Below are 26,381 nucleotides of genomic sequence, written 5' to 3' on the forward strand. Positions count from 1 at the left end.
TTATCCAAAATTCTTGAGTTGCAGAGTACAGGATGATGAGACCATACATTGAACAAACTAACTGGTATCTTGTCAAATCTAACACTGCAAATGAACTTGTGCTATATACTAGGACATTTTTTTAAAGTTCAGCATTTATAATTAGCCATTCTTGTCTTTACTATGTCACACAACTAATTTTTTTTTAACTTTAAGCATCTCAAAAATAGATACGGTTTCATTTTTTCCTGCAGTTTCTGAAATTCTTACCCATCAGTGCTGAACAGAGTGGGTTCAAAAATTCAAAATTGGAGTACAGGCTATTTACACATAAAAACTATATAAATGTACACTTAGATTTCTCATTTTCCAAATATGCCCTCTGAAATGCTTGACAAAAGAACTTTTAAAAGATAATTTTCATGAGTAATTGCTAAAAGGACCTCTCAGAATTCGATTTAGGTTGAATTTCTTTTTCTTTCCTACTCATTTAATGCATTGCTTTTTAAAACCAAAGTTAATGTAAAATTAGCTTTTCATTTCTTTTTTTTTTTTTTTTTAAAGATTTTATTTATTTATTTTTCGGAGAGAGAGAGGGAGAGAGAGCGAGTGAGCACAGGCAGACAGAGAGGCAGGCAGAGGCAGAGGGAGAAGCAGGCTCCCCGCCAAGCAAGGAGCCCGATGTGGGACTCGATCCCAGGACGCTGGGATCATGACCTGAGCCGAAGGCAGCCGCTTAACCAACTGAGCCACCCAGGCGTCCCTAGCTTTTCATTTCTATTGAAAAATATTCTCTCATCTTTCTTAACATAGTTCTTACTTAGCATGCACACTTTCGAAACTGTGAATGCATTTAAAGATAGAAGTCTAGGGGCGCCTGGGTGGCAGTGGGTTAAAGCCTCTGCCTTCGACTCAGGTCATGATCCCAGGGTCTTGGGATAGAGCCCCCACAGCAGGCTCTCTGCTCAGCAGGGAGCCTGCTTCTTCCTCTCTCTCTCTCTGCCTGCCTCTCTGCCTACTTGTGGTCTCTGTCTGCCAAATAAATAAAATCTTAAAAAAGAAAAAAAAAGTCTAATATGAAACCTTTTTAATACACCTTAGTCATGACTCCAACTATCATAGTACAAAGAAATTCTTATTTATGTCAAGTCATAGTTGCAGAATTTTCACTCACTTACCCAAAATACAAGTGATAGAATTTTTGCAATCAAGGTATGTAACATAGTAAGTCATATTAAAACATTAATGAAGCTCACATTCTAAATTCATCATCTGGAATCGGCACTAGTTAACTGAGTGTTGTGACTTGAAGTGAGCATTTATCAGTGGAATGTATAGAGGTTTCCTGGCTATCTGAAAGTAGAGAATTCCTAGCAAATTTTTCATACTTCAAAATAGTAGAAAGCAGAGTATACTCTGCTTTCCAAAAGTTTGCATTATACTATTGCAAAAGTTCTGTAATGCCAGATATGCAGGAATGAGTGATTCTGAAAAGCTCAAAATAAAAAATAGAGGAAATAAAACAGAAGCTCTGAAGAGGTTTTGGGATTTTGAGTTTCCCTCTTTAGTGTATCACTTTGTATTGTTTTTTTTTTTTTAAAGTGAATAACATAGTGTGCAAAATAATTTTCATGAAATGTGTACTTAGGTCATTTGCATCAAAAGAAAGATAGAATAATATTTTCGTGAAGAACAAGACAGGATCTGTCAGTAAACTATAACCCCCTCCACTGTGTTCCTGAGAAGAAAAATGACAGTAAGTATAGTAATTTAACAAAAAGTTAATTTTCAATTACTAGCAACTTATTTTTACAGTAATAGCAAGCAGAAGGGAGAATATCTTTCACATGAATACTACAGTCAATTTTTGCGAGTATGAAATCCCTCATGAAATGGGGATTCTGTTCCTTCTGGCAAACGAAATAATCTCTAAAATAAAATGGTTGGTATTAAAAAGATTACACAATTGGGATATTATTTTTGCCATTTAAGGTGGGAGCTAACCCCAATATTATTTTTGACACTTAAGTCACTTATCTTAAAAGAATGAAAAAAAGGGGTACGTGGATGGATCAGTCGGGTAATTGTCAGGCTTAGGTCATGATCTCAGGGTTGTGAGATCAAGCCCCATGTCAGACTCCATGCTGGATGTGGCATCTGCTTAAAATTATCTTCCTATTCCTTTGCCAACCCCCCTCCCACTCACTAGCCCTCGCTCAGGGCACACTCTCTCACTCTAAGAAAACAATAGTAAAAGACTGAAATACATTAGGTAGTCTACAATTACACATACCATATACTTTCAAAAAGGGGGTAAAAAAGACCTGTGTGGTCTCAAAAGACTATGGTGTTTTTTTTTAAACTACTTTTTAAGTAAAAATGCACTGCATTAGGGGCACCTGGGTGGCTCAGTGGGTTAAGCCTCTGCCTTCGGCTCGGGTCATGATCCCAAGGTCCCCAGATCAAGCCTGCTTCCCCACCCCCGCTGCCCTGCACCCTCTCTGCCTACTTGTGATCTCTGTCTGTCAAATAAATAAATAAAATTTAAAAAAAAATGTACTGCATTACATCTGAAATATAAAAAAATATATATATTTGAAAAATGTTTCTAACACAGACTTCAAAAATCATGGTATTGTACTCAACAAGACTGAGCTCCAAAACTAAATACGGAGCATGCAGTCTATATCGCCCTGTCCCGTAGGTTTAAAGCCAAGAAAATATAGGCTCTTTCTTACTAAGAATTTAACAACTGAATTTTAACAAATTCAATTTTGTGAATCAACACAATTCACGTATTGTAATAAATACTGGGTGGGGTGTCTATTATCTAACAGGATTATCTTAATTATAATTAACACAGGAAAAAAACTAAGCAAGAAATTATACGATAGTGGCAAGTCATATATAAAATACTGTTAAATAGCATTACACACTTTTCTTAGTAAAGTGCTATAAATTTATTTCATAGCTACGTTTGTAGGCTATCATTTAGCTTTTTCCTTAAATTTGGTCGTAGCAAAACAAATTTTATGTATTTTAAGACCACCTCTTAAAAGATATAAATATGTTTGTTTACAAACATCTAGGTATGTCTGAAAAATCTTTTTACTCTTTATTCAGGCTACCAGAGTAAAGAAATTCCACTTATTTAACAGCCAAGGAACCATATTAATATTGTCAACTCTGGGTGACTTATCTGAATTCAAATTTGACCACTGTAGAATTTGTTTAAAAAAAAAAAAAAGGACGCCTGAGTGGCTCAGTTGGTTAAGCAACTGCCTTCGCCTTGGGTCATGATCCCGGTGTCCTGGGATCGAGTCCCACATCGGGCTCCTTGCTCAGCAGGGAGCCTGCTTCTCCCTCTGCCACTGCCTGCCATTCTGTCTGCCTGTGCTCGCGTTCTCTTCCTCTCTCTCTCTGATAAATAAATAAAATCTTTAAAAAAAAAAAAAAGACTGATGCATTCATTACTTCATATTTAAGCTTACTTTCTTTTACATTTCAACCATATAATTTATTTTTCCATATGAGACAGGGTAGGACACATATTCCTCTTGGATATGTTATTGTTTATTGTTTCAAGTGAATGGAATAGATAAATCCCACTGAGTAGTTTAGTGTGGCCCTGCATCTTACATAAATAGGTTAAATGAAGACATTATTTTGTATTCTGTATATTCATATAGACCATAAATTGTCCTAATGACAAATGCAAAACTTCCTTTATTACTTGTCCCAAGTTAGATGTTGATCCCTTTCACAGACAATATATATGTGTAGAGAATAAGAAGCCTTTAAAATTGGGGGAGGAAAAAAAGATACTTTCCACTAAATTACTGAAAATTGTAATTTTTATGTTGATTCTTGATGACTGCAAGGTCAATGTTAAGAACTGATATTATCCAATATAAAATAGTACATTGAATTATTTAATAATAAACAGTATAGTAAGAGCTTGTATACGCTGACTGGGAACCAGTGTGGCTTTGTAAATTCTCAGAAAGACTAAACATCTTATGGTTAGAAGAACCACAGGTGATGACGAAGGTGCTCTGCTTCTCTGTAGCAGCCATTACAATAAAAATCTTTATAAAAAATTATTTCACGATCAGCAAGAGAATTTTACTGGTATTAGTGGTAAAGGTAAGAAGAGAAGAGTGAAGAGAGAAGAGTGTATTTGTTTTAAAAGTGTGGCAAGGTAATAACATGACATGGGAAGGTAATAAATTTCTTCTGTATGTGCTCTGCTGCAAATAAACTCAAAAGAGAGCAAGATGGGTATTTTAAACAGGAAACATCCACTGATAATGCCCATTGTTTTACTTTATACTTAAATTACACAAGCAGAAAAGTTATGCTTATTAATAGTTTAATGTATGAAGGAAACATCCAGATTTCTGAATATGAAGGTACATATCTCACATTAATTTAAGTCTACATAAAGTAGAGCCTCTATACTGACATATTGAAATTTACTTTCTGCTTAGCCTTTTCTGTTATGTAAACAATTGTACATTTATTTGCCATTCTAAAACTTCAGGATCAAGTTTACATAATTTTGCTAAATTTCCGTGTTTGCTCAGAAGCAGTTTACAGTACTAAAACCAACCAGCCAAAGAACAGCTTCAACAGAAAGTTATGTCCAAAGGGGAAGAAGGAAAGAAATAAAGAAAAACGATAAGAAAAAATGCTAACTAAGGTAAAACGGATGTTGGTGGGGAATGGGCAGTCACAAATGTTCACAGAAAATAGGTCAGTTAGTAACTTCTTCTGCAAAAAGCCTACACACTTCAGTCAAGCACATCAGTAGAATGATTTGGGAGCATAAATTTTTTTCGGCCACTTGTGATTTCCTCTGAATGAAAAGGAATCTGCAGGCTAACACGCTGATCCTCATCAGCCAAGCTGGTTCATGTGCACACTGTTCATGTGAGGGGCCCAGGGTCCGGTCCACACCTAGGAATGTAGAGCATGTGTTTTATTAGATATGACATATCTAACATGTATCTGATTAAAAGCAGAACTCTTAAAAACTAAGTAAGTGCTCTTATTATCTATGAGCTAAAACAGCTAAATCTCATTTAATTTGCAACACACTTGAAAACAATGAAAAGCCCCTTTTGTTTGTTTTCCTGCCTCTCCTATTTCTCAAGCAAGATCTGATTTATTGTCATTTTTTAAAAACCATTACCTGAATGCATACAGACTGATGCCTGACGAAGGAAAATGGGTGAAACATTAAGCATACACCAACATAAGCTAAAATATACTAATCACTAATCATTTCTGTGAATTTTTAGAGTTATAATTATGCTCTGTTCTGACACTTGTAATACATATAATGATAAATAACCTCTAGATGGTCCTTTTCATACTACTAGTTAATTCTGAGGTATAAAGTTACAACACTTTGTAATTTAAAATCCTTTACTTACCATCTGCTACCCAATGAAATATGTCATGCCTTTTATAATTTTCGCTTCAATCACTACAGTTGGTACCATTTTCCATATCCTCTTGCTGTATTAAATTTCCCTCAACTACCCATATTCACCCTACTCCCTCACTAGCATGATTTACCTGTATCCTATTTGTCTTGGCATCTCATAAACACTCAAGAAATGTTCCCTGAATGATCGGCCTTACCGTTTGAGGGCCATTATTTTCTGTGGAGCTTGAAACCATCTTTATCAGGGAGTTCCAGGAGGGGTCTGCAGCATGAGGGCCATTAAATATGGGTCCTCCAGCACCATCAGGAATAGGTGCTACTGGAGGAATCATTGCATTCCCATACACGGAGAAAGGCATACCCTTAAAAAAAGAGAAAACATAAATTATGCACATAGTCATATCTTCAAGTCACTGCTTATTTTCCCAAATAAAATCCATAGCCTTAAAAATGAGACTTCATTTTATTTTGAAAAAGTATGTTACTGAAGTAATCTAAAAATTATTTTCCATTATATGATTTCTTCTACCATTAGACTATACATAAGCCTACTACAGCCAAAATATTTGGTCAAAAACATTTCTCTAGCCAGATTTTGACCCATAATTACAGGCGGACGCCTGCGCATCATTTCACAAACACTTATCCACTTGGAAGTAAAACAAAGCTAATAATAAGAAAAACATTTAGAAATATAACAGTGCTTATGTAAGTCACCATTACCCCAACTTTAGGAAAGTCCATGTATCCTGCAGGAACATGCTGATGGAATGTACCAGAAGGAGTTACAATTCCTGTACTCTCTCGCTCCATTGCTTGATGCTGTGAGAACACCCCTGGATCGGACATTGGCCTATGAATCATAGGATTTCCCATACCAGGGTTACACCAGTCTACTTTGTCTGAGGGAAAACAAAAAGTTAAAAAACGATAGCTGGTGATCTCTAAAACCAAAGACAGCAAGATAAAACATTTACTCTATTTCTATCTAGAATTTTCCACATTGAATTGTGCATTCTTTCAGAATAATGACTTACTTTTAAATATTTACTGCAGTATTTCCATGTGTAGGTAGTGATACAACAGCCTAATAACAACAATAACCTCATAGTAACAACAGTCTAAATACTTTGTGTTACAAAAGAAAAAAACCAAGTTAAGATAAGAGCTAGAGTCCAAAAGGAAATATTAGCATTTTCTTAACATGATGAAATGAAGACAGGAGTATGCTTGCATTAGATAAAGTCAATGAGATAACATGATAACAAAAAATGGCCTGAACTCTTAGAGCTGATTAGTGAAAACCAAGAGATATGAATACAGATCTTTTAAGAATGACTGTTAACGTTAAGTATTACTTACAATACTGTAGTATTTTAGTTAAATCCATAAATTTAAAACTTAATTTCTGGCAGGCAGAATAGCATGTCTTACCTTGATTGCCACCAATCCCTTCAAAGGACCAGATGCCACTATGCCCTACTGATGTGGATAAATTACTCCCAATAACAGATGGAGCTGAAGTTCCAGTTTGCCTGATACGTGCAGAACGTTCAGTCCCAATAGGGACTGGAACTTTTCTGTCCTGAGAGACATTGCTGGGCTTTTCTGACCCTAAAGGTACTGATGATGGGGCAGGCGAAGGTGCACGAACTCCAGAGGATACTGACTGTGCAGGAGAATCTAGAGAAAAGATATTTTGAAATAGTATACATGTCATCTATAGAGGGCATCATTTTGTAAAACCAAATCTTACATTCTGAAGATACCTTATATATGTGTTCTCTGAGGAAAAATGAAATACGATAATAATGCTTAAAAATTATGCATATTAAAATTTGGTTAAGTTCCACGACTTTGCAGTCATTTTTTAATTTGATTCACAGTTTTTCCATTTGGTTACATGATAAAATGTGAAGCTGTCTGAATATAGATGATGTAATATAACCCATTAAGTTAATTAATATTTTAAAAAATGCTTGATACTGAGTAAAATAAACAACCACAACAATGAGAAGACTATCTTTAAATTTACAAGGCTAAATAACAACAAAACAGACGTGGAGGAAAATCATGCCTGTATTGGCAATTTCCAAACTGTATTCCTCGAGAACACACAGCCCTTGGTATGCTATGACAAAAACAAAGGGATTCAGGTAGGCAACAAATGTGGAAAATCTAACTTGAGAAAAAAGTTTCCTTAAATCAGAACTTCACAGAAACTTAATATGCTGATAAAATACCAATATAGGGCTATGCCTCACTGCCCAATTTGTTTTATTGTATCATGTATCACATGGGTATTCCACGAACAAGCTTTTCAAAATGACAATGTAAGCTTTATGTATCAAAACAAGGCAAGTTCTTAATATTTGGGAGTATTCTGAAGTGATTCAATTTCTTCATGCACTAGAGAGAAGAAAAAACAAGAACAACCCAAATTGTATTTCTTGTGAAAGATTTAAATATCAAGCACATTTAAATTTAAAAAAGGGTGTAAATGGTGGAGCCTGAAGCTTAAAAGTCAAAAGAGTTACCTGCTTATTTACAATTTACTCATAACTGCCTGACTGTATGCCCTAGATGCCCTAGGGATAGTCAAGAATAGTTTTCCATTTTTAATCATTATTTCATATAAGGTGTGTGTGTGTGTGTGTGTGTGTGTGTGTGTGTATTACTCCAAAGGGATTCAGGTAGCTAATAAATTTGCAAAATCAATCAACCTATCTATCTATCTGTACCCGGGTATATATACACAAAAGCACAGTGCCTCTACTTCCCAAGGTATTTTTCAGGGAATTTGAAAAAGAAAAATTCAGTAGAAGTATTAGTCTCAATGAATTGTAGTAATATTATTAACTTAAAAAAAAAAAGGATGTGAAAATACTTTATAAATTATTATTAATAGGATATAGAGATTATTGGGAAACAAAAACATGAAGCTTACGAGCTTATCTGCACAAGTAAACCAAGAAAACTGTTAGTCTCTAATGAAAAATTAAAATATATCATCTGTGGTTATGGATCCACTAGCATTCTTAACAGTATTACTTTTAATGAATCGTAAGAAAATAGAAAAGCCATGTATGTGTCTTTGAATAATTATATCTATTTCTAAATTCACCTTAAAACTGCACTGGTGTAAGAAGGAATTCTAAGATGGAGGTATAGCAGCACAACTTGTGATTCTTCCAAAATCTTTCCATAAAAACAAGCTACCAAGTTAGCAAAGCCAAACACCTCTGGATAACATCTATAACAAAACTAACAAAATAGGGGCACCTGGGGGGCTCAGTTGTTAAGCATCTGCCCTCAGCTCAGGTGATGATCCCAGGGTCCTGGGATGGAGACCCAAGCCCCGCATCAGGCTCCATGCTCAGTGGGAAGCCTGCTTCTCCCTCTCCCACCACCCCTGCTTGTTCCCACTCCCCCTGCTTGTATTCCCTCTCTCACAGTCTCTCTGTCAAATAAATAAACAAAATCTTTAAAAAATATATCCAAACGAATCAAAAGATACGAGTAAATGGGGACAAATCACTGATGGCTACAAGACCTCTGTGGTATCAACATCTGTGTGGAAAGAAGCAGTTCTCCAGACCCAAGAACAGAACAGGAGAACAAAACAGTCAAAGGTACTCAAAGAAAAGGAGAGAGCAGGCCAGTCTGATTAGAGCGGGTCAAACTGGGAGAGTTCTGCCTATGCATGGTCATTGCAAGGAATTAACAAAAAGGTCTGAAGAAGCTGGAGCAATAGTGACCCTATGAACTCTCAAAAACATCTGCTGAAGACTCATTCCACGATAAAGCTTCACACTACTAAGAAACTTCCGGGAACATATTCCAAGTTGAGCAGGAAAGGGACAATAGAAGCAAAGCAGACAAAAGATCCAGTCAAGAGTGGGGGTAGTGGGAGGGTAAGGATAACAAAGCCAGATTTAATAAAGTATTAAGGCCATATTTTTGCATACTTGCCTAAATCACCAAATTCTAGAGCCTTTAAGCTAAAGAAGGTAACTGATCCATGTATCCTTTCTAAAAATTCAGGAAAGTTTATTTAATTTAAAATTGTAAAACAGAATAGAAATGCAATCAAATTCCATACAAAGTTATTATATGAACTAAGAGATATGGACCCAGAACATTTTACAGATAGTAAAAGCCAGCCAAGAAGAAAGCTGTATTCTAATATCAGGTGTATCAGAAACAAAGCTATACTCTAAAATTCCAAAAAAAAAAATAAAATAAAATAAAATAAAATTCCAATGTGAGCTGAAAGAAATGAAAGGAAAACATAGGAAAGAACAGCGTAATTCAGAATTAGTAAAACTGGAAACAATGAAAAAATTCAGGAAAGCAGTAGAAATGAAAGAATATTCCGGAACATATAAGGAACACAAGGGATAAATAAAGTTTTTTTTTTTTTTTTAAAGATTTTATTTACATTGATCTGACAGAGAAAAGAGGCAGTGAGAGAAGTAGCCCAAGCAGGTAGAGTAGGAGAGGGAGAAGCAGGCTTCCTGCTGAGTGGGGAGCCCAATGCGGAACTCGATCCCAGCACTGTGGGATCATGATCTGAGTGAGCTAAAGGCAGATGCTTAATGAATGAGCAACCCAGGTGCCCTAATGTTTTGTTTTTTAAATTGTGTATTGAAAGGACACATTTACAAACCTGAGAAGGATCAACCCAGAACAACTTTGCCAAGACAAAGTCCAAGGTGGCAAGCTGGCAGGAAGGATGGACAGATAGGACAGACAAATGAATTCTACCTCTCCTAGACTCATCCTGGGAACCTACCCTATTGGTCAGTGTCAGATCTAGTTTCTCTTCCCTTTCCTGAATCTTCCAAAAGCAAAAGCAAAGCAAAATACCCTCTATATTCTGTTTAAATGAATGGAGTAACTAGGCCTGCCTAAAGACAAGCCTCCATTTAAGAAATTTGCCCACTTCACAGCCATACTTTTATCAGGAGACAGTTTTCTGCTTCTTCCCTGCAAGCTTACTGGATTAATGACAGGTGTCTGACTGAAGAGTAATTCATTTCAGGCTAGCAGCAGTCTATGTCTGACATGGCCTGACCTGAACACAGGCGGTAAGCAAATCATATTCCTCATTCAGAACGGTACAATTGATGAAAAAAAGAAAAACTGGTTTAACTAATTATGAATTGAATCTTTGAGGACCATATAGAAGATGAGATTATGAAGGAGGCTAGGCAAAGAGGAAGTAAACAGAAGAGACTCACAAGACACAGACCATGAGTCTGTCATAAATCCTCTAAAGAGAGAGAGAAGGAATAGCCGAATGGCTCTGAAGCTGGCCCTGGATCAAATCCTGCATGGGTCTCCAGACAGTCCTTTAAAAGTCAGTACCATTTTCTTTGAGATTCCTTTGGTGGGTCTACGTTCTTTGTCATAAAAAGCACAGAATTATTATAATAATTTATAATTATAATAATTCTCTTTTCTCATCTCTAATTATAGAATTAGAAAAAAACACAAAATTCAATTCAGAGTCATCATGTTGTTTTAAAATATGCCAACTATATACTTAAGAAAAAACAGGTTTTAGAAGTTGTGTGCACTCTTAATACAATTTTGGGAACCTTCTTTAGAAAAAGAATACCAAACTGCAAACACAAAATTAGGTATAGGACCTTGGCAGGGTCCCTTGTAAAAAAGGCACCCTGAAGCTGAAGCTTCACTGGCTTCATGGTAAATCAATTTCAGTTTTGAAATGACAACAGGTCCTGAATTCAAAATGAAAGAGCAATGTGACTTACAAATTTAAAAAATACTCCTGTAGGAAAATTACTGTACTTTCTTCATCTTTCTGTTCAGGCCATCAAGATGAATGTGGTTGGTCATGACTAGCTTACAAAAAATTTTTTAAAGGTTACAGAAAATAGAATAGAAAATACCAGCATGGAACATACGTTGTAAGGGGGAGTGCTATTTTGTAAACGTATTATTTCAGCTCTACACTCACATGACGTGTCCTGGCTCACAACGTAAAATTACTTCCTTCCTTTCAAAATTTTGTTTTTACTGCTTTTTGATCTGATAACAGTTTTCTAAGGACTGAATGTCAAAATGGCCCATTGACTAAATGTGCCCAGAACTGAAACTCACAGACGACAGCCAGTAACCAATGCACGAGTCGGCAGTGTTGGTAGGAGAGATCTTAACAGTATGAATGGAGTAAGGGTTCGGGAGATCTCTGCCCAGCCTTTTACATGGAGAAGGTTCTTGGGCATCACCAATCTATTGTTCTTGGGCCTAAAGAAAGGATTTTTTTTTTCCTTTCTGAAAAATATTTTAAAAAAAAATTTAAAATTTTTCTTTAAAAAATTTTAACAGATAAATCTGTCCCCCACATCCCAACTTAATTTGTCAGGGTCCTAGTAACATCTTTATATCCTAAAGGAGAGGGAATGAGAAGAGGAACAGACTATATGGAGAAATATGACAGAACCTGTTCAAGTACATAAAACCAGACAAATATATTATGAAAAGTAAATCACATGCCTCCACAGTTAGTTCTACAACAGCATCCAGAATGGCAACTCTTAAGGAAACTATGTACATAAACACCGAAAACAAAATTTTGAAAGACTGGAATAAATGAAAACACAAAGCTACATTCATGTGAACAGATTACCTAAAAAAAAGCTGAAAGTCTGACAAAACAAACTAAATGGTCACTAAAAAAGTAACAGTATTAAAATTTATATTAAGGAAAATGCAGACTAGTTAAAAATTCAGTATTAGAGGTAAAAGCGGGAGTCTTGCGTAAATCAATCACTTAAATGATTGTAAAACAAAGACTCTAATTATAATTCCTTCTATATGTATGAGCTGTCCTTACACTGTAAGAGAGTTCCCTTCCATTCTAAAATCTTAAATTCTTAAAAACAATTTTTAATGAAAAAATTAAAAAAAACCTTAATCATTATGGACTTATGGATTCTTAGACTTTATCCAGTGAGCAGCCATTATTCACTTTGTTGGTCAAATTTTCCTGAATTTGGCCAGTGGGAGTCTCTCTCAAGCTGCTTCATGTGTCCTGACATGTCCCCATAATTTTGAGCACTTAAGTACTCTCTGACACCTAAGACTTCACCGGCTCCCTGTAAGCCCCAGCTCTTGAGTCAGCTATTTCATCGAGAAAGCCTAGTTTCTTTCAGTAGACAGACATATTTAACAGATAGATCTGGCACTGGATGTGCTCACTGCTGATGAACATTAATTGCTTCTGGGCCCTTTCAGTAGATAGAGCTGGTGGAAAAAGAGCAACTTCATATGATTTACTCCAGTATACAGGTAACTGAAAAATCATGAGTTCACACTGATCATCTAAATCGAATCCAATTCCATAGGGTTCTTCTTTGCCTTACTCCATTTCACACCACCTCTTCTCACAGTGAGGACTGTGAATTGTATCATTAATAAACTCACTTGCTCAATCCTACAATAAACCCCATAATTTTAGAATTGCTTATCCATAACATTATACAAATCCAATGTCCTATGTAGAATTGCGAGATTTGTTTGAAATCTTTTTGTCTTTAAACTGAGGGCATATAAAGTACTATGGTTTTTTTTTTTGTTTTTTTTTTAGATTTTATTTATTTATTTGACAGAGATCACAAGTAGGCAGAGAGGCAGGCAGAGAGAGAGAAGAGGAAGCAGGCTCTCCGCCGAGCAGAGAGCCCAATGTGGGGCTCGATCTCAGGACCTTGAGATCATGACCCGAGCCAAAGGCAGAGGCTTAACCCACTGAGTCACCCAGGTGCCCCATAAAATACTATGGTTTAAGAGTTTTTTTGGATTGTTTTTTTTTTATTTAGTAGGTTTGTGTCAATAACTTGAAACACAGGTAAGTTTGTTTCCATTTATGCTCAATTTTAGTGTTTTTCCTTCATCAAAGTTAATTTTTTTTTGGAATTTATAAGCATTAACCTGATTACAAAAGCAAAACTATTATTTTTACTCAAACACGTACTACTGCTTTGCCTGTTCCCTTATTACACTGTCTCAAAGTCTGATGAGGAGTTAAGAACATAGTGTCAGAGAAACTCTCCATAGATTACTTATTAATTACAAAGGGAAAAATGATAATTTGACAGTACAGAAACCTGGCATACATGATCTTAACCAAATGATCAAATTTAACAGCACCAATAATGGTACAAACTAACATATTGTGCAATATCATGTACTGAAAGAAAGATACAACATTGACCATATAGTAATATTCCTGTCAAAAACACATAAATTAAATTTAATCCTGAAGAAATATCAGAAAAACAAAATTAAGGGGAATTTTACCAAACCATTGATCTGTAATCTTCCAAAGTCCTTCTCTGAAAGACAAAGAAGGCTGAAGGAACAGTCCAGATCATTTGATACTAAAAAGACATGGAATTGAATGCAATTTGTGATCCTGATTTGAATCTTGGATGAGAGGAAATAAAAAATATTATTGGGACAACTGGTGAAAAGTGAATATGGAATATTATGGATAGTATTGTCCAATGCACAATTTGCCACCTGTACCATAGCTGTGGACAGAATGTTCTTGTTTTTAAGAAATATTATCATTTAGGGTATTCAAGGCAGAATCGGTTGATATCCGCAACTAACTCTAAAATGGTACAGAAAAAAAATTCTACACACCCACACACCCAGAAATATACTGCAGGGAGAGAGAGGAATGTGGCAACATGTTAACAATTGGTGAAGCTGAGAAAAATATATAAGCATTCTTTGTACTATTCTTACAAGTTTAAAATTATTTCTTTAAAGTTAGACTTGAGAGACATAGTCTAATGTGATACATTTACCTTGAGTGATTCATGGTTCAAAAGGGAAGAAAAAATCTATAAAAACTGTTTTAGGACAACTGGGGATATTTGAATAGGGACTGAATATCACATGATATTACTAAATTAATACATTAACTATGTGACAATGATACTGTGGTTGTGTAAGAAAATGTCCATACTTTTAAGATGCACACTGAAGCTTTTAGGTCTTAGGTATTAGGTATTATATCTGAATCCTACTTTCAAATGGTTCAATAATAAAAAAAAACAAAGAGAGAAAACAGAGCAAAATGTTTAAAAAATTGGAAATTTTAAGAAATTACCAATCAAAAGGAATATGAATGCTTCTTAAAGTATTCTTGCAACTTCTCTGTGAGTTTGAAAATTTCTGAAAATTTTTGAAATAAAAAGTTGTGGGAATGCATCACTGAAAATTTTAATGACTTCAATGACATTCTCTATCAGCAATGGATTAGAAAACCTAATCTATATCATTGCATTGTTAATGCATTTCAACAAAAACAAAATCAACTGAACATAAAGCCAAACCAAAAAAATTAAAAAACAAACAAACAAAAAAATGAAAAGCCCACACACTGAATTTACAGGGCAAAACAACCTATCATACTTTGTGAATTTCATCCAAAAATTTCTGAGTTTATTTCCTAAAGTAATAAATATTACCATCTAAAGTAATAAACATTAATATCAATAAGTATGTTTTTATTACACTTAAAAACATTCTCTGCTTCTAAGAATCCATTCTATTTTAAAGATTAACTGCCAAAAAATTTCAGGTTAACACTTTTCAATGAGTAGTCATGTTGCAATTTTAACTCCTTTTCTCCCAATTCCTCTTTTTTCATGAACATAAAAATAAAAAACTATCCTTATTTTTATATGTAAGTAAGTGAATATGAATCATCTATATGTATATATCTTAAGAAATCTGTATTCCTATGATGGTTTAATTTCAGCTCAACATACTCAGAAGACACTAACCCAGATCCGTTATACATTTAGGGATAAACATTAATTTTAAGAGGAGTTAAGAAAAAAATCAAGTAGGTAAAATCACTAAAAAATAATGATGTATTTCAGACTTTTTATTTATTTTTAATTATTTATTTGACAGAGAGAGGGAACACAAGCAGGGGAACTGGGAGAGGGAGAAGCAGCAGGCTTCCCTCTGAGCAAGGAGCCCAGTACGGGGCTCCATCCCAAGACCCTGGAATCATGACCTGAGCTGAAGGCAGACCCTTTAACGACTGAGTCATCCAAGCATCCCTATTTCAGACTTTAATCATTTGCTATATACAAAAATGTTTGCTCCTATGTTCCCATTTCATTAGTCTTGATATATTCAAGACTTGCTCATAGCTCTTAAATCATTTTTTACTTTGCCTTTTCCTACTTAAAACCTTTTGCTTTTCAGGAAACATATACACAAACTCTTCTTATGGAATTACAACATAAAGTACTCACCATTCGATGCTGATGAACATGGAGTCAACAAACTAAGTGGGGAAAAATGTTGTCTGTTAAAGTTAGCAGCTGTGGGTGCTCCTCCAAGGGGTGCCCCAGGTCCATACATCTGACCTCCTGAAAGGTTTGAGGCAAAGTTTCCCAAATGCGTAGAAGAAGGTGTTACAGAACCATACGGCGAGTCCATATTGACAATACCTAGAATTAGAAGAGAATTTATAATTGTTACTTGTAGGAGGAAAAAAAAACAATTCCAAGAGGTCCCTAATACCCCAAATATTTTAGATGGCTAAAAATATTTCTCCTTGCTTATTCTCCCAGTCTATTGACTCATCATTTATTTCCCTCTCTCTAAAGATAACTATAAAAAAAAACAATTACCAAGGAAAATTATTTTTGTATTTAACTTTAATATCTGATATTTTAATTAGTTATTATAGAATACATGTAGATTTCATATCAACATTGGAATTTAAATTGGCTTAATGGCCAAGGAATTATATAAAATTTTATCTTTCAAAATACTCAGGGGGAGGGAGAGAATGATTAGGCAAAGCACAGACAATTTTTAAGATACTGAAAATACTCTGTATGTTACTATACTGGTAGATCCATGTCACTGGACATTTGTTCAAACCCACTGGACATCTGAATGTACCAACACCAAGAGTAAATACTAATGTAAAACACAGACTCTGCATGGTCATGACAAATTAATGTAGGTTCATCAATTCTAACAGATGTCCCACTCCTGGTGGGGAATGTTGATAATGGAAGAGGCTATGACTGTTGGGGACAGGAGGTATCTGGGACATCTCTGCACTTTTCTCTCAATTTCCTCTATACTCTTCTGTGAACCTAAATGTGCTATTTAAAAAAAAAAAAAAAATCAAGTCTTAAAAAAAACTACAGAGGGAAAAAAACATGGCTATCCTTCTACTACGGACAGATCTGTTGATGAGCACTTTAAGTGGCCATTCTTTGTAATAGGTAATAGAGAAACAATCTTCATTGAATGCGTCCTGATGCAATGCAGTTTGAGGTTCAAAACATCACCCATCCAATGATTATGCCAAAAATGTTTGACCTGAATGTAATCATGGACTTAGAAAACAGAAGAATCTAATCTAATATGTGGGACATTCTTCAGAACAACTGGACTCTGCAAAGGATTCAATGTCAAGAAAAACAAAGGAAGGTAGTAAGATATTTTAGACTGGGGGAGACCTCGGAGACCTAACAGGCAAAAGCAATGTGTAAACCCTGATTGAATCCTGGATCAAAAGGGAAAAAAAAGAAACGCACAGGCATAACGGGTGTATGTGGTATGATGGTACTGAACACGGAGTGGTACTGCTGAATTAATGTTAATTTTCTTGAGTGTAAATATAGTGGTTCAGTTGTAAAGGCAAATATGCCTGTTTTATTGACCCGAATCAAGTAATATTCCCCTCCAATGGACTCTAAAATTACACTTCAATGTTAATTTTGGTCTAATGAACTGTACACCCCCCCAAAAACCTCACCTCCCTTATAGAGCTAGCTTTTTTCCTATACTTTTCCACAAAGTAAGAATTTTTTCCTCTAAATCTTAATTTTAGTCTAGATCTCAACACAGTAGCTAGATTTCATATTTTCTGAAAAGTATTTTCAGTAAATTTCAACAATCATAAAAATGAAATATAAAAACATTTCCAGTGTATTAGTATATAATGCTCTTTTAAAATTAAATTTATTTTAAAATTATATTTATTTTAACATTTCAGTACTCAAGAGAAATTATGTTATCTTTAAAGTACACATAAATATTTCCATCAGTCCCCATACTGACCATGTTCATTACACTGTATTCACATGGCACAGAAATAGGCAAAATAACATCCAGTCCACATTAAATTTAGAAATTTTTGGTCCCAGAATGTCATCTCTACAATAACACAGACTGGCAACCTTTCTGCAAAAGGCTGAGCAGCAGTATTTTCAGGCCATTAGAGCATGAAAGTAGCTATAACACAATATGTAAATGACTGGACAAGGCTGTGCCCCAATAAAACTTCATTTATGAACACTGAAGTTTTAATTTCCTATTTTTTTGTGTCACCTATTATTATTTAAAAAAATTTTTTTAAATCATTAAAAAAATCTTACACTATTATTGAATCTCAGTTTTTAAAAAGTTACAAATGTAAAAACAGACAGCAGGCCATATTTGGCCCACCGGTGATAGTTTGTCTATCTCTGGAATGGCATATCTTTATTTATTTGCAATGTTCATATTAAAACATATAGCTCTAGATGCAACTTGGTATCCTGGACTGGATACTGCAACAGAAAAAGAACATTACTGAAAAAACCTGTGAAATCTGAATAAAGTCTGCAGTCTAGTTAATTATACTGCATCAATATTAATCTCCTGGTTTTAATAAATAAAGGATTATATAAAATATTTACATTGGGGAAAGTTGGGGTAATTATAGAACTTTTCCATAAATCTAAAAAACATTCAAAGTAGAAAATTTTAAAAAAAAGCAACCATTCAAAACCGGGAGATCTTTAAATCCTCTAGAAATATCAGCATTGTCTAATAGAACTTTCTATGATAATAAATTTATTTGATATCTGTACTGTCCATTATGGCAGCTACTAGCTATATGTGCTTATTAAGCACTTCAAATATGGCCAGCTTAGAGCCACTATAGAAAACAGTATGGAGATTCCTCAAAAAAAAAACCAAAAAAACAGAACTGGTATATATGATCCAGCAATTCCACTTCTGTGAATATATCCAATGGAAACAAAAGCACTAACTCAAAAAGATACCTGCATTCCTAAGTTCACAGGAGCATTATTACAATAGCTAAGACATTCCTCACCAGACGAATAAAGAAAGATGCTGTGATGCACATGCACATGTGTGTGCACACCCACACACAGGAATATTATTCAGCCTAAAACGCAATGAAATCTTGCCATCTGCCACAACACGGATGGAACTTGAGGGCAATATGGCAAGTGAAATAAGTCAGATAGAGAAGGACAAGTACTGTATGATCTCACCTATGTGGAATCTAAAAACAGACAAATTCATAGACAAAGAGATCAGATTTGTGGTTACCAGAGGTGGGGAATAGGAGGAAGGGAAATTGGAGGAAAGTGATCAAAAGATACAAACTTCCAGGTATAGGGTTCATAAGTACTAGGGATGTAATGTACAACATGATGACTACAGTTAACACCGTTGCATGATATGTATGGAAGTTGTTAAAGCAAGAGTAAAATCCTAAGAGTTCTCATCACAAGGAAAAGTATTTTTTTTTCCTTTTTTCTTATTGCATCTATATGATGATGAATGGTAATTAAACCTATTATGGTAATCATTTCACAATATATGTAAGTCAAATCATTATCTTGTATACCTTAAACCTATACAGTGATGTCAGTTTTATTGTAATAAAATTGGAAAACAAATTTTAAAAAATATGGCCGGCTTGACTGAGAGGAAATTTCTCATTTTATTTAATTTTAATTTAAATAGCACATATGTGATTAGCAGCTACCTTATCAAAACTATAAAAACTATGTAGCTCTGTATTTTTCTCATCATTTTAAAAACAAAAAAGACAGAAATGAAATCAAATTTTAAAAAGCTTTATTATTTTACGGGGCACCTGGGTGGCTCAGTGGGTTAAAGCCTCAGCCTTTGGCTCAGGTCATGATCCCAAGGTCCTGGGATCGAGCCCCTTATCGGGCTCTCTGCCCCCGCTTCTCTCTGCCTGCCCCTGCCTACTTGTGATCTCTGTCAAATAAATAAATAAAATCTTTTAAAAAAATTAAAAATTAAAAGATTTATTATTTTTTAAATAAAACTTCTCATGGCATTCTCTTATTAAATGCAAACATAAGAGACTGTTTTATCTGAGACAGAAAAATATACTTGATAAATTTATTTATGGGAAATTCAAGATAAAAGCCACTGTGGCTTCTAAAAAGATTTTTTTTTTTTTAAATGCCATACTCAACACATCTCCTACTCAAACAGCATTGGAGGTAAGTGGATTCAACAACCTCTATCTGGCCCAGCCATAGAATAAAATTATTAGAAAATGACCAAGAGTTTTCCTATCACTTGTATAAATCAGAAGCTGCAGAATGTGAGAAAGTATGAACTTACCTGAGGGACTTGGAGCGGGTCTCTGTAATGGTGGTCTAAAACCTGGAGCTTTGGAAGTATCAGACTGATGTAAAGGATCTGAATTTGGCAAATATGAGGATTTTCCTGATAGCATAGATTCTGGTGTTGACTGAGATGAAACAACAGATCCTCCCCAGAAGGCATGAGCAGAAGTAGGGCTGTTTTCGAACAATGTGCTAAAGGGCCCAAATGGTAAGGGGGCACTGAAATTGGGAGCAATAGGCTTATTTGCTGGATGTACTGAATTTTGACAAGCACTTTGTGTACTTAAGGTTGAAGGTAGCTGGACAGAAGAGGGAACACTGTGAGGTCTTTTAATGTGATTGACACTGAGGACTGCAACAGATGAATTCTGCACTGGAGCTGGATTCTTGTGAGGGGCAGTTGTGCCATGGGAGGGTGGTCTAATAGCAGGGGTTTCCATTTTAGGAGCAGGCTGGGAGCATCCCATTTGTGTCTGAGGCATAGGGTAAGTCACTGGGGCAGTAGAAGGCACCGCCACTGGAGCAGAACTTGTTGTTGCTAAAGGAGGAACAGTCATTCTAACTTCCGGGGGAGGAACCTGAGACTGCTGAAGAGGTGGTCTTGGCTCCTGAGAAACAGATCCCGGAGGCTGTTGCTGAGCAGAATGAACTGATGAACTCCCAGAAGAACTGCTGCTGTTTGAAAGTCTACTGTTTGTAGTTTCTACTACTGGTGGACTACCTGCTTCCTGTTCAGAGGAAGATGCCCCTTTGTTGGGAGATGCTGTTCCACAATCCAAAGGGCTGTTTCTAGAAACCCCTCCTGACTGGGCTGGTGGTGATGGGGAAGATGGGGATGATACTGGGTAGTGTTCTTTGGCAGTAGGCATAGGATATGTGGCATTTGTGGGTGCAGTGCTGTTGTTGCTTGCTGTCGTTGTGACTGTTGTGGTGGTGGCATTGGATGTCTTCACAACGGTGACAAAAAGCTGCCTTCGGACAGAAGGTGAACTTGGACTGCCATTTGTAGATGTACCAGGCACCGTTGAAGCTGATGAACTGGTTGTAGTTGTTGGACTTGAAGTTAAAGAACCTGCTGAATTCACCTGAGAACCACTGCTATTCTGATTGCTATGGCGAGGCACCATGTGAGGCTTAGGCGAGTTAGTAGCTCTGGCAGGGCTCAAAGGCCTGACAGGAAAAGGACCCCAAGTGGATTGAGCTGGTGGAAAAGTACCTCCAAAGTGGGTCATGGGCAACCTTGGTGGACGGATCTGCTGGAAAGTCTGAGCAGCAAGCAAAGCATGTGCAAACTGTGGAGGAGGATATGCTAATGGAAGAGAAACTGGAAAACCAGGCCTCACATTATTTACCGGGTTCTTAATGGTTTTATGAGTAGATGCAGAAGAAATTGCAGGCACAGTGAGTGCTGTGGCAGTTTGAGATGTTGATGACAGAGCTACAGTCGTCATTTTAATTCCCATTAAGGAACTGTTAGCAGCAGTGGTGGTAGGTGCTGATGACCCTATTTTGGAATTTGCTGAGGAGCTTTTCAAACGATTCTTTGGAATAAGTTCATCAATTTCTTTGTCTGGATCCTTGATCAGAGCATTGATCAACTGAGTCGCTTGTCTTGTTGATTCAGTGCCACCCCTGTAAATTGACCAAAAAAAGAAATTAGGCCCAATTTCCCCTACATTTAAATAGGTGAAGCCTAAATTCATTCAAGTATGTGTAAACATACATACAGAGAATAATAAAAGTTAAGCAGCAATCTTCTAACTACTCTTAAGATATTCTGAAAAGCAATCAACTGCCCTGACGTGCCACTGTATTTTCCAAAGGGATAGTGACTTTTCAAAAAAAGGTCATTTTCCTACCATAAAATACATTAGTTAGAGAAACGACTATACTCAAAAGCCTATGTAATCCATGATGATATTGTAAAGTCAAACAGCTGATCAAAGTTAAAAGCAATATAAGTAAACAACAACAACAATAAAAAAAACTGAGTAAGAAAATAGTATTTTATTTTAAATCCTGGTACCTAAGATGACCCCATCTATGACTAATCTCTATTAGTAGAACAATTTTTATAATTCTTCTGGGAAGGTGTCTCAAAATGCGAGTGGAATCTTGATAATGCTAACAATGGCCATAAGGTCAAACTTCAGGATCTTCAGGAAGATAATCTGACTGCAAGGAAAGCCTTATGGAAACCCTAAGGGGGAAATTACTCCTAAAGGATATCTACTTTCCTTTTCTCTAGATAAGGCAGGTTGTGACTGCCCACCTATCCCAGGAGAGGGAAAAACAAGATAGGAGAGGAGGTTAAGCACAAAACAGAAGGGGCTAACTGCTTCCTCCGAAGTAGGTTATAGAACTAGTAGAATCTGCAATGGGGCACCTGCCTCTCACAACCAAACTTATGATTTCTTAGAATATCGTATGTTTATTTTAAGAGTATTCAGGAATAGACATATTCAATACAAGACAAATATCTACTACAGATCTCTATCTATGACTGAGTTCATATTCTAAGGATACAATCTTAGAATAATAAATTTCAAAAGCCAGTAAGGGAAGAAAGGGAAACTTATTGCTTAAAATGGGTGAGAAACCTATTCCCTCTTAAAAAGTCTCAATAAAATTTTAAGAATGCCATATGAAAAGTTTATGTAAGGAAAAGATTATCTAAACCTTTCTCTCTCTCTCTCACACACACACACACACACGAAAAATTCTTTTAAAGCACTTTAAAATATTTCACAAGAGCACATGAATTAGAGGAAAAGAACTGTAAAGGTTGTCTTCTCTCATACTAATCGAATTCCCATTTAAAAAAGTACGCTATTAAATACAAAGATCCACCAGAAATTCAAAATACTTGTACTTCATTAAGGTACAGTGTGATAAAACACAGAAGGAGAAAATATAAGAGACAAAGTTTTGCCTTATAGTTATTATCCGGTCTCCTGTCTTGTCTTTCTGCTTATCAATATCTATGTGTGCACCAGTGAACTCCCGGATAGCATTAATATTACAGCCTCCTCTTCCAATCACTCTGGATATCACAGTTGACGGAACAGATACTTTCTTTGACCTGTTTAAAAGTTGCAAAGATAAATTAAGTTTATCATTAGTATCAGCAGTTATGATTAAAATATGAGGAAAGAGGCTTACTAAAATACATTTCTGTAAATACAGATAGAGTCAGCCTCTATCTATTCTTGCTTTAGGTGATAAAAGGCAACTAACAGTGACAGCAGAGAGAGACAGAGACAGAGAGAGAGAGAGCACACAAGCCAAGTGTTTAACCACAGCTTTTCATCTCATTACCAAAACCGGTAATTTTTTTTTACCTTCATCTTTCATTAAGAACTATAAAGCACATACTGTGTAGACATGCACTGTGTTAATGCAAATACTAATGGCAAATAAGATAAACATAGGTTCCTGCCCATATATATTGACTATGCAGACAGCAAGGGGGAAAGCCACAACAGCATGCCACAGGTGCTCTAATAGGGTGTCGTAAAGACACACTGGTTGGGCACCTAATTTGAGCCTGAGGAAACAGAAAGGCTTCTTGTGGGTATTTCTGGGTGTTTGACTCACATTCTTTTTATTGTCTAATATGTAACTGAAAGAATGATATTAAAAATGCATTGTTTCCTTTCATTCTTTTAGAGGCATTAAAATGATTATCCACCAACCTGGAAGCTTGCTAAAGGATGTTTAATGGTGTGAGGAAAGAGAAGAGCCTGCTCAAATTTCAAAAAGACAAAACCTGTCTTAACATTTGCAAAACTGCTTTACAGTTCTAAACATTCACACTTTAGAAAAGGTACATATACATTTCTGACCAGCCTAAAAAAAGGATGCTTCTAAAAGAAATACAGTGTAATTCTCAATAAAGAGAATGAGCCAACTATGCTTTATTGAACAAGTACATTGTTTATTTAGAATGGTAGATTAAATATTAAAATGTTACATTTTTTAAAAGGCTAGCTATGACCCCTGCCCTTTTATATACATAACTAAGTTACTTGGTAATTCCTTTTTTCTCTAAAGGGCAAAATAATCAGTCAGAGATCATTACTTTCAAATTAATTAAGAAGTTCTTAGTATACCACAGTGTAAAATACATGCAGAAAAACTGAATTACCTTACTTTTAGATAGATAGTACTCTAATATTGCGATTGATTTTAGTTAGTTCAACAGAATGTATATACATGAATGCGTGTGTGTGTGTGTGTGTGTGTACATGAGAATGAATAGAAGATAGAGACACAGAGACCAATGAAGATAGACATGGTGGTAGGGGCAGGCCTTGGTCAATAATATGAAAAAAACAAAAACAAAAACAAAAAACCAAACAGTGCATTTTGGGATTAAGAGGAATAAGTTTGGCTCATTATAGCTCTTATTTCAAATATTCAAAAGCTTAAGTATTTGTTGGAATTTCTGGGAAGTTCTTTAAAATAGGCCATTAAAGATTTACAATAGATCCTCTTTGGTATCTTACTACCTTTTAGTTTGAGATACTGTTTTACTTTTTGAGACATAATTCAAAAAATCCCAAGCAAAACAGAACCAAATATTTCAGTTCTAAAATCCTTTAAATAAAGGCATCATGTTGCTTAAAGACAAGAGCAGTTTAAAACCAATACTTATTCATTCTTCAAATATTTACAAGCATGTAGAAGATACCACATGCTGGGCTCTGAGATTACAAAACTGAGTAAGACACAATCTATCACCTTAAAGAATTTAAGTTAGTTCTCTACCAAATAGCAATACCTGGGAGTCCAGCAAATACCACAATCATCCTTGTAATTTTTTCGTGAAGTCTCTGTACTTTTTATGTAAAATCTCCTAATTTTAGAAGTACTAGTGCCTCCTTTTTTTTTTTAAATCTAGAATATGGTGTATGCTCTCTCTCTCTCTGTTAGCCAGATTCAGCCTTGGGCCACCAGTTCATATGCAACTTTTGGAATAGTTGAATGAATCTAACAGTAAGTAAACAACACCTCCCGTAACAAGAATGAGAAAAACGGACAATCACTCACCTTCTTACAACTTCCTTCCATCCTTCCTCTCTCTTTTGTCCACGCTTAGGACTTGCTACTGTTAACTTCCCATTTGGAGAGGAAAGGGGAGATGGACCAGATTTTGTACAAGTAGACAGAGAATTACTGGTTACTTCATTGACAGTCTCTGACAATCTTTAACAGAGGGAGGAAAATAATTAAATATAGAACAAATATAGAATTTTAAATGATAGAGGCAATCTATTACATAATTTTATTTATTTTTAGAATAAATACGGTAAACAAATGAGGAACTTATTTCTCACTTTTCAATATTTAGCATAACATGAAGAGTCAATTAGAGGTCAAAATTAGCAGAGCTGAATTATAATGACCCCTAAGAAACCATAATCAATACTTGTCATGGGCTAAAATTTAACAACCAAAATAAAGAAGTTACACAGTAAAAAAATTTTCTCTTTTATTAACAAAAACTTCAAAAATAGCCTATTCTTCAGTTAAAATGAAATTGTGACTTCTTTAGCACAAAGACAAACCCTTGTTTTGCCAATTGTTAATTTGCTATTTTTACTAAAAAAATCAGCAACAAAGAATTTCATGATGATACTATAAATAATAAATATGAAGATTAGAACTAACTTTATTGAAGCCTTGCCAGAAACAGATTTTCTCTCGTCCTTCGGAAATGTAACCAGAACTGATGGCTGCTTCTTGCTGGTCATGGTGGTGGTCACCACAGCAGGTGAATGATTGTCACTCTTTCGGCTGCTGTTGCTGTTACTGCTTTCATCACTGCAGCTGGAAATCCTCATGTTATCACTGTCCCCACTCTCACTGGTACTGCTGCTCTTGGACTCTCCGTTTACCTTCTCTGGCTGACTATATGAGATTGGTAGTGGATCATCAAATATAATCTGAACATTTTCTGGAGTAATTTTATTTTTCCTGTTTTTCCTCTTTGAACTGGTTGTAGTTATGGTGTTATTTCTTTTACCATGGGAACCTGCCAAGGTTGTCCATGTTGCAGATATACCTATGGTAGTAGTGGTTGTGGCACTTGGAGGCTCTGTCAGGACTTCAGGCTCATCTGTAAAAGAAGCCAATACCAGCAATACCAAATTAGCAAGGTCTAAACATTTTTAGAGTACATTTAGCTTTAAACACTTGAAGAACAATAAAGACAGGAGTTACTCTGTGACTATTAGAGGAAAAGTCATCAATCATTCCAACATTCATCAGTAATAAGATGGGTATGACATCCATTATCCTCTCTGTGCTCAGGTCCTAAAAAAATGCATAGTAAGCCATTATAAAAAATATTTTTGACCTCACACCAGTCAGAATGGCTAAAATCAACAAGTCAGGAAATGACAGATGCTGGCGAGGATGCGGAGAAAGGGGAACCCTCCTACACTGTTGGTGGGAATGCA

General features: G+C 35.6%; 1 protein-coding gene across 5 annotated transcripts in view; it reads right to left on the minus strand.

The window, feature by feature from the left end:
- Positions 1–3,530: 3,530 nt before the first annotated feature.
- Positions 3,531–26,381, minus strand: part of ANKRD17 (ankyrin repeat domain 17) — a 161,854-nt gene continuing 139,003 nt past the window's right edge. For all 5 annotated transcript variants that reach the window (XM_059385194.1, XM_059385190.1, XM_059385183.1 and 2 more), the window contains 9 exons: positions 25,591–26,038; positions 24,970–25,125; positions 22,850–22,999; positions 19,913–21,549; positions 15,742–15,939; positions 6,866–7,114; positions 6,155–6,333; positions 5,629–5,793; positions 3,531–4,938 (listed from right to left, as the gene is read on the minus strand). In XM_059385194.1, coding sequence (XP_059241177.1) covers positions 4,879–4,938; positions 5,629–5,793; positions 6,155–6,333; positions 6,866–7,114; positions 15,742–15,939; positions 19,913–21,549; positions 22,850–22,999; positions 24,970–25,125; positions 25,591–26,038 — 3,242 coding nt within the window. In that variant the 3' untranslated portion in view covers positions 3,531–4,878. The remainder of the gene's footprint in view (positions 4,939–5,628; positions 5,794–6,154; positions 6,334–6,865; positions 7,115–15,741; positions 15,940–19,912; positions 21,550–22,849; positions 23,000–24,969; positions 25,126–25,590; positions 26,039–26,381) is intronic.

The sequence above is a fragment of the Mustela nigripes genome, chromosome 1 (assembly GCF_022355385.1).
Source record: "Mustela nigripes isolate SB6536 chromosome 1, MUSNIG.SB6536, whole genome shotgun sequence".
Taxonomy (NCBI): domain Eukaryota; kingdom Metazoa; phylum Chordata; class Mammalia; order Carnivora; family Mustelidae; genus Mustela; species Mustela nigripes.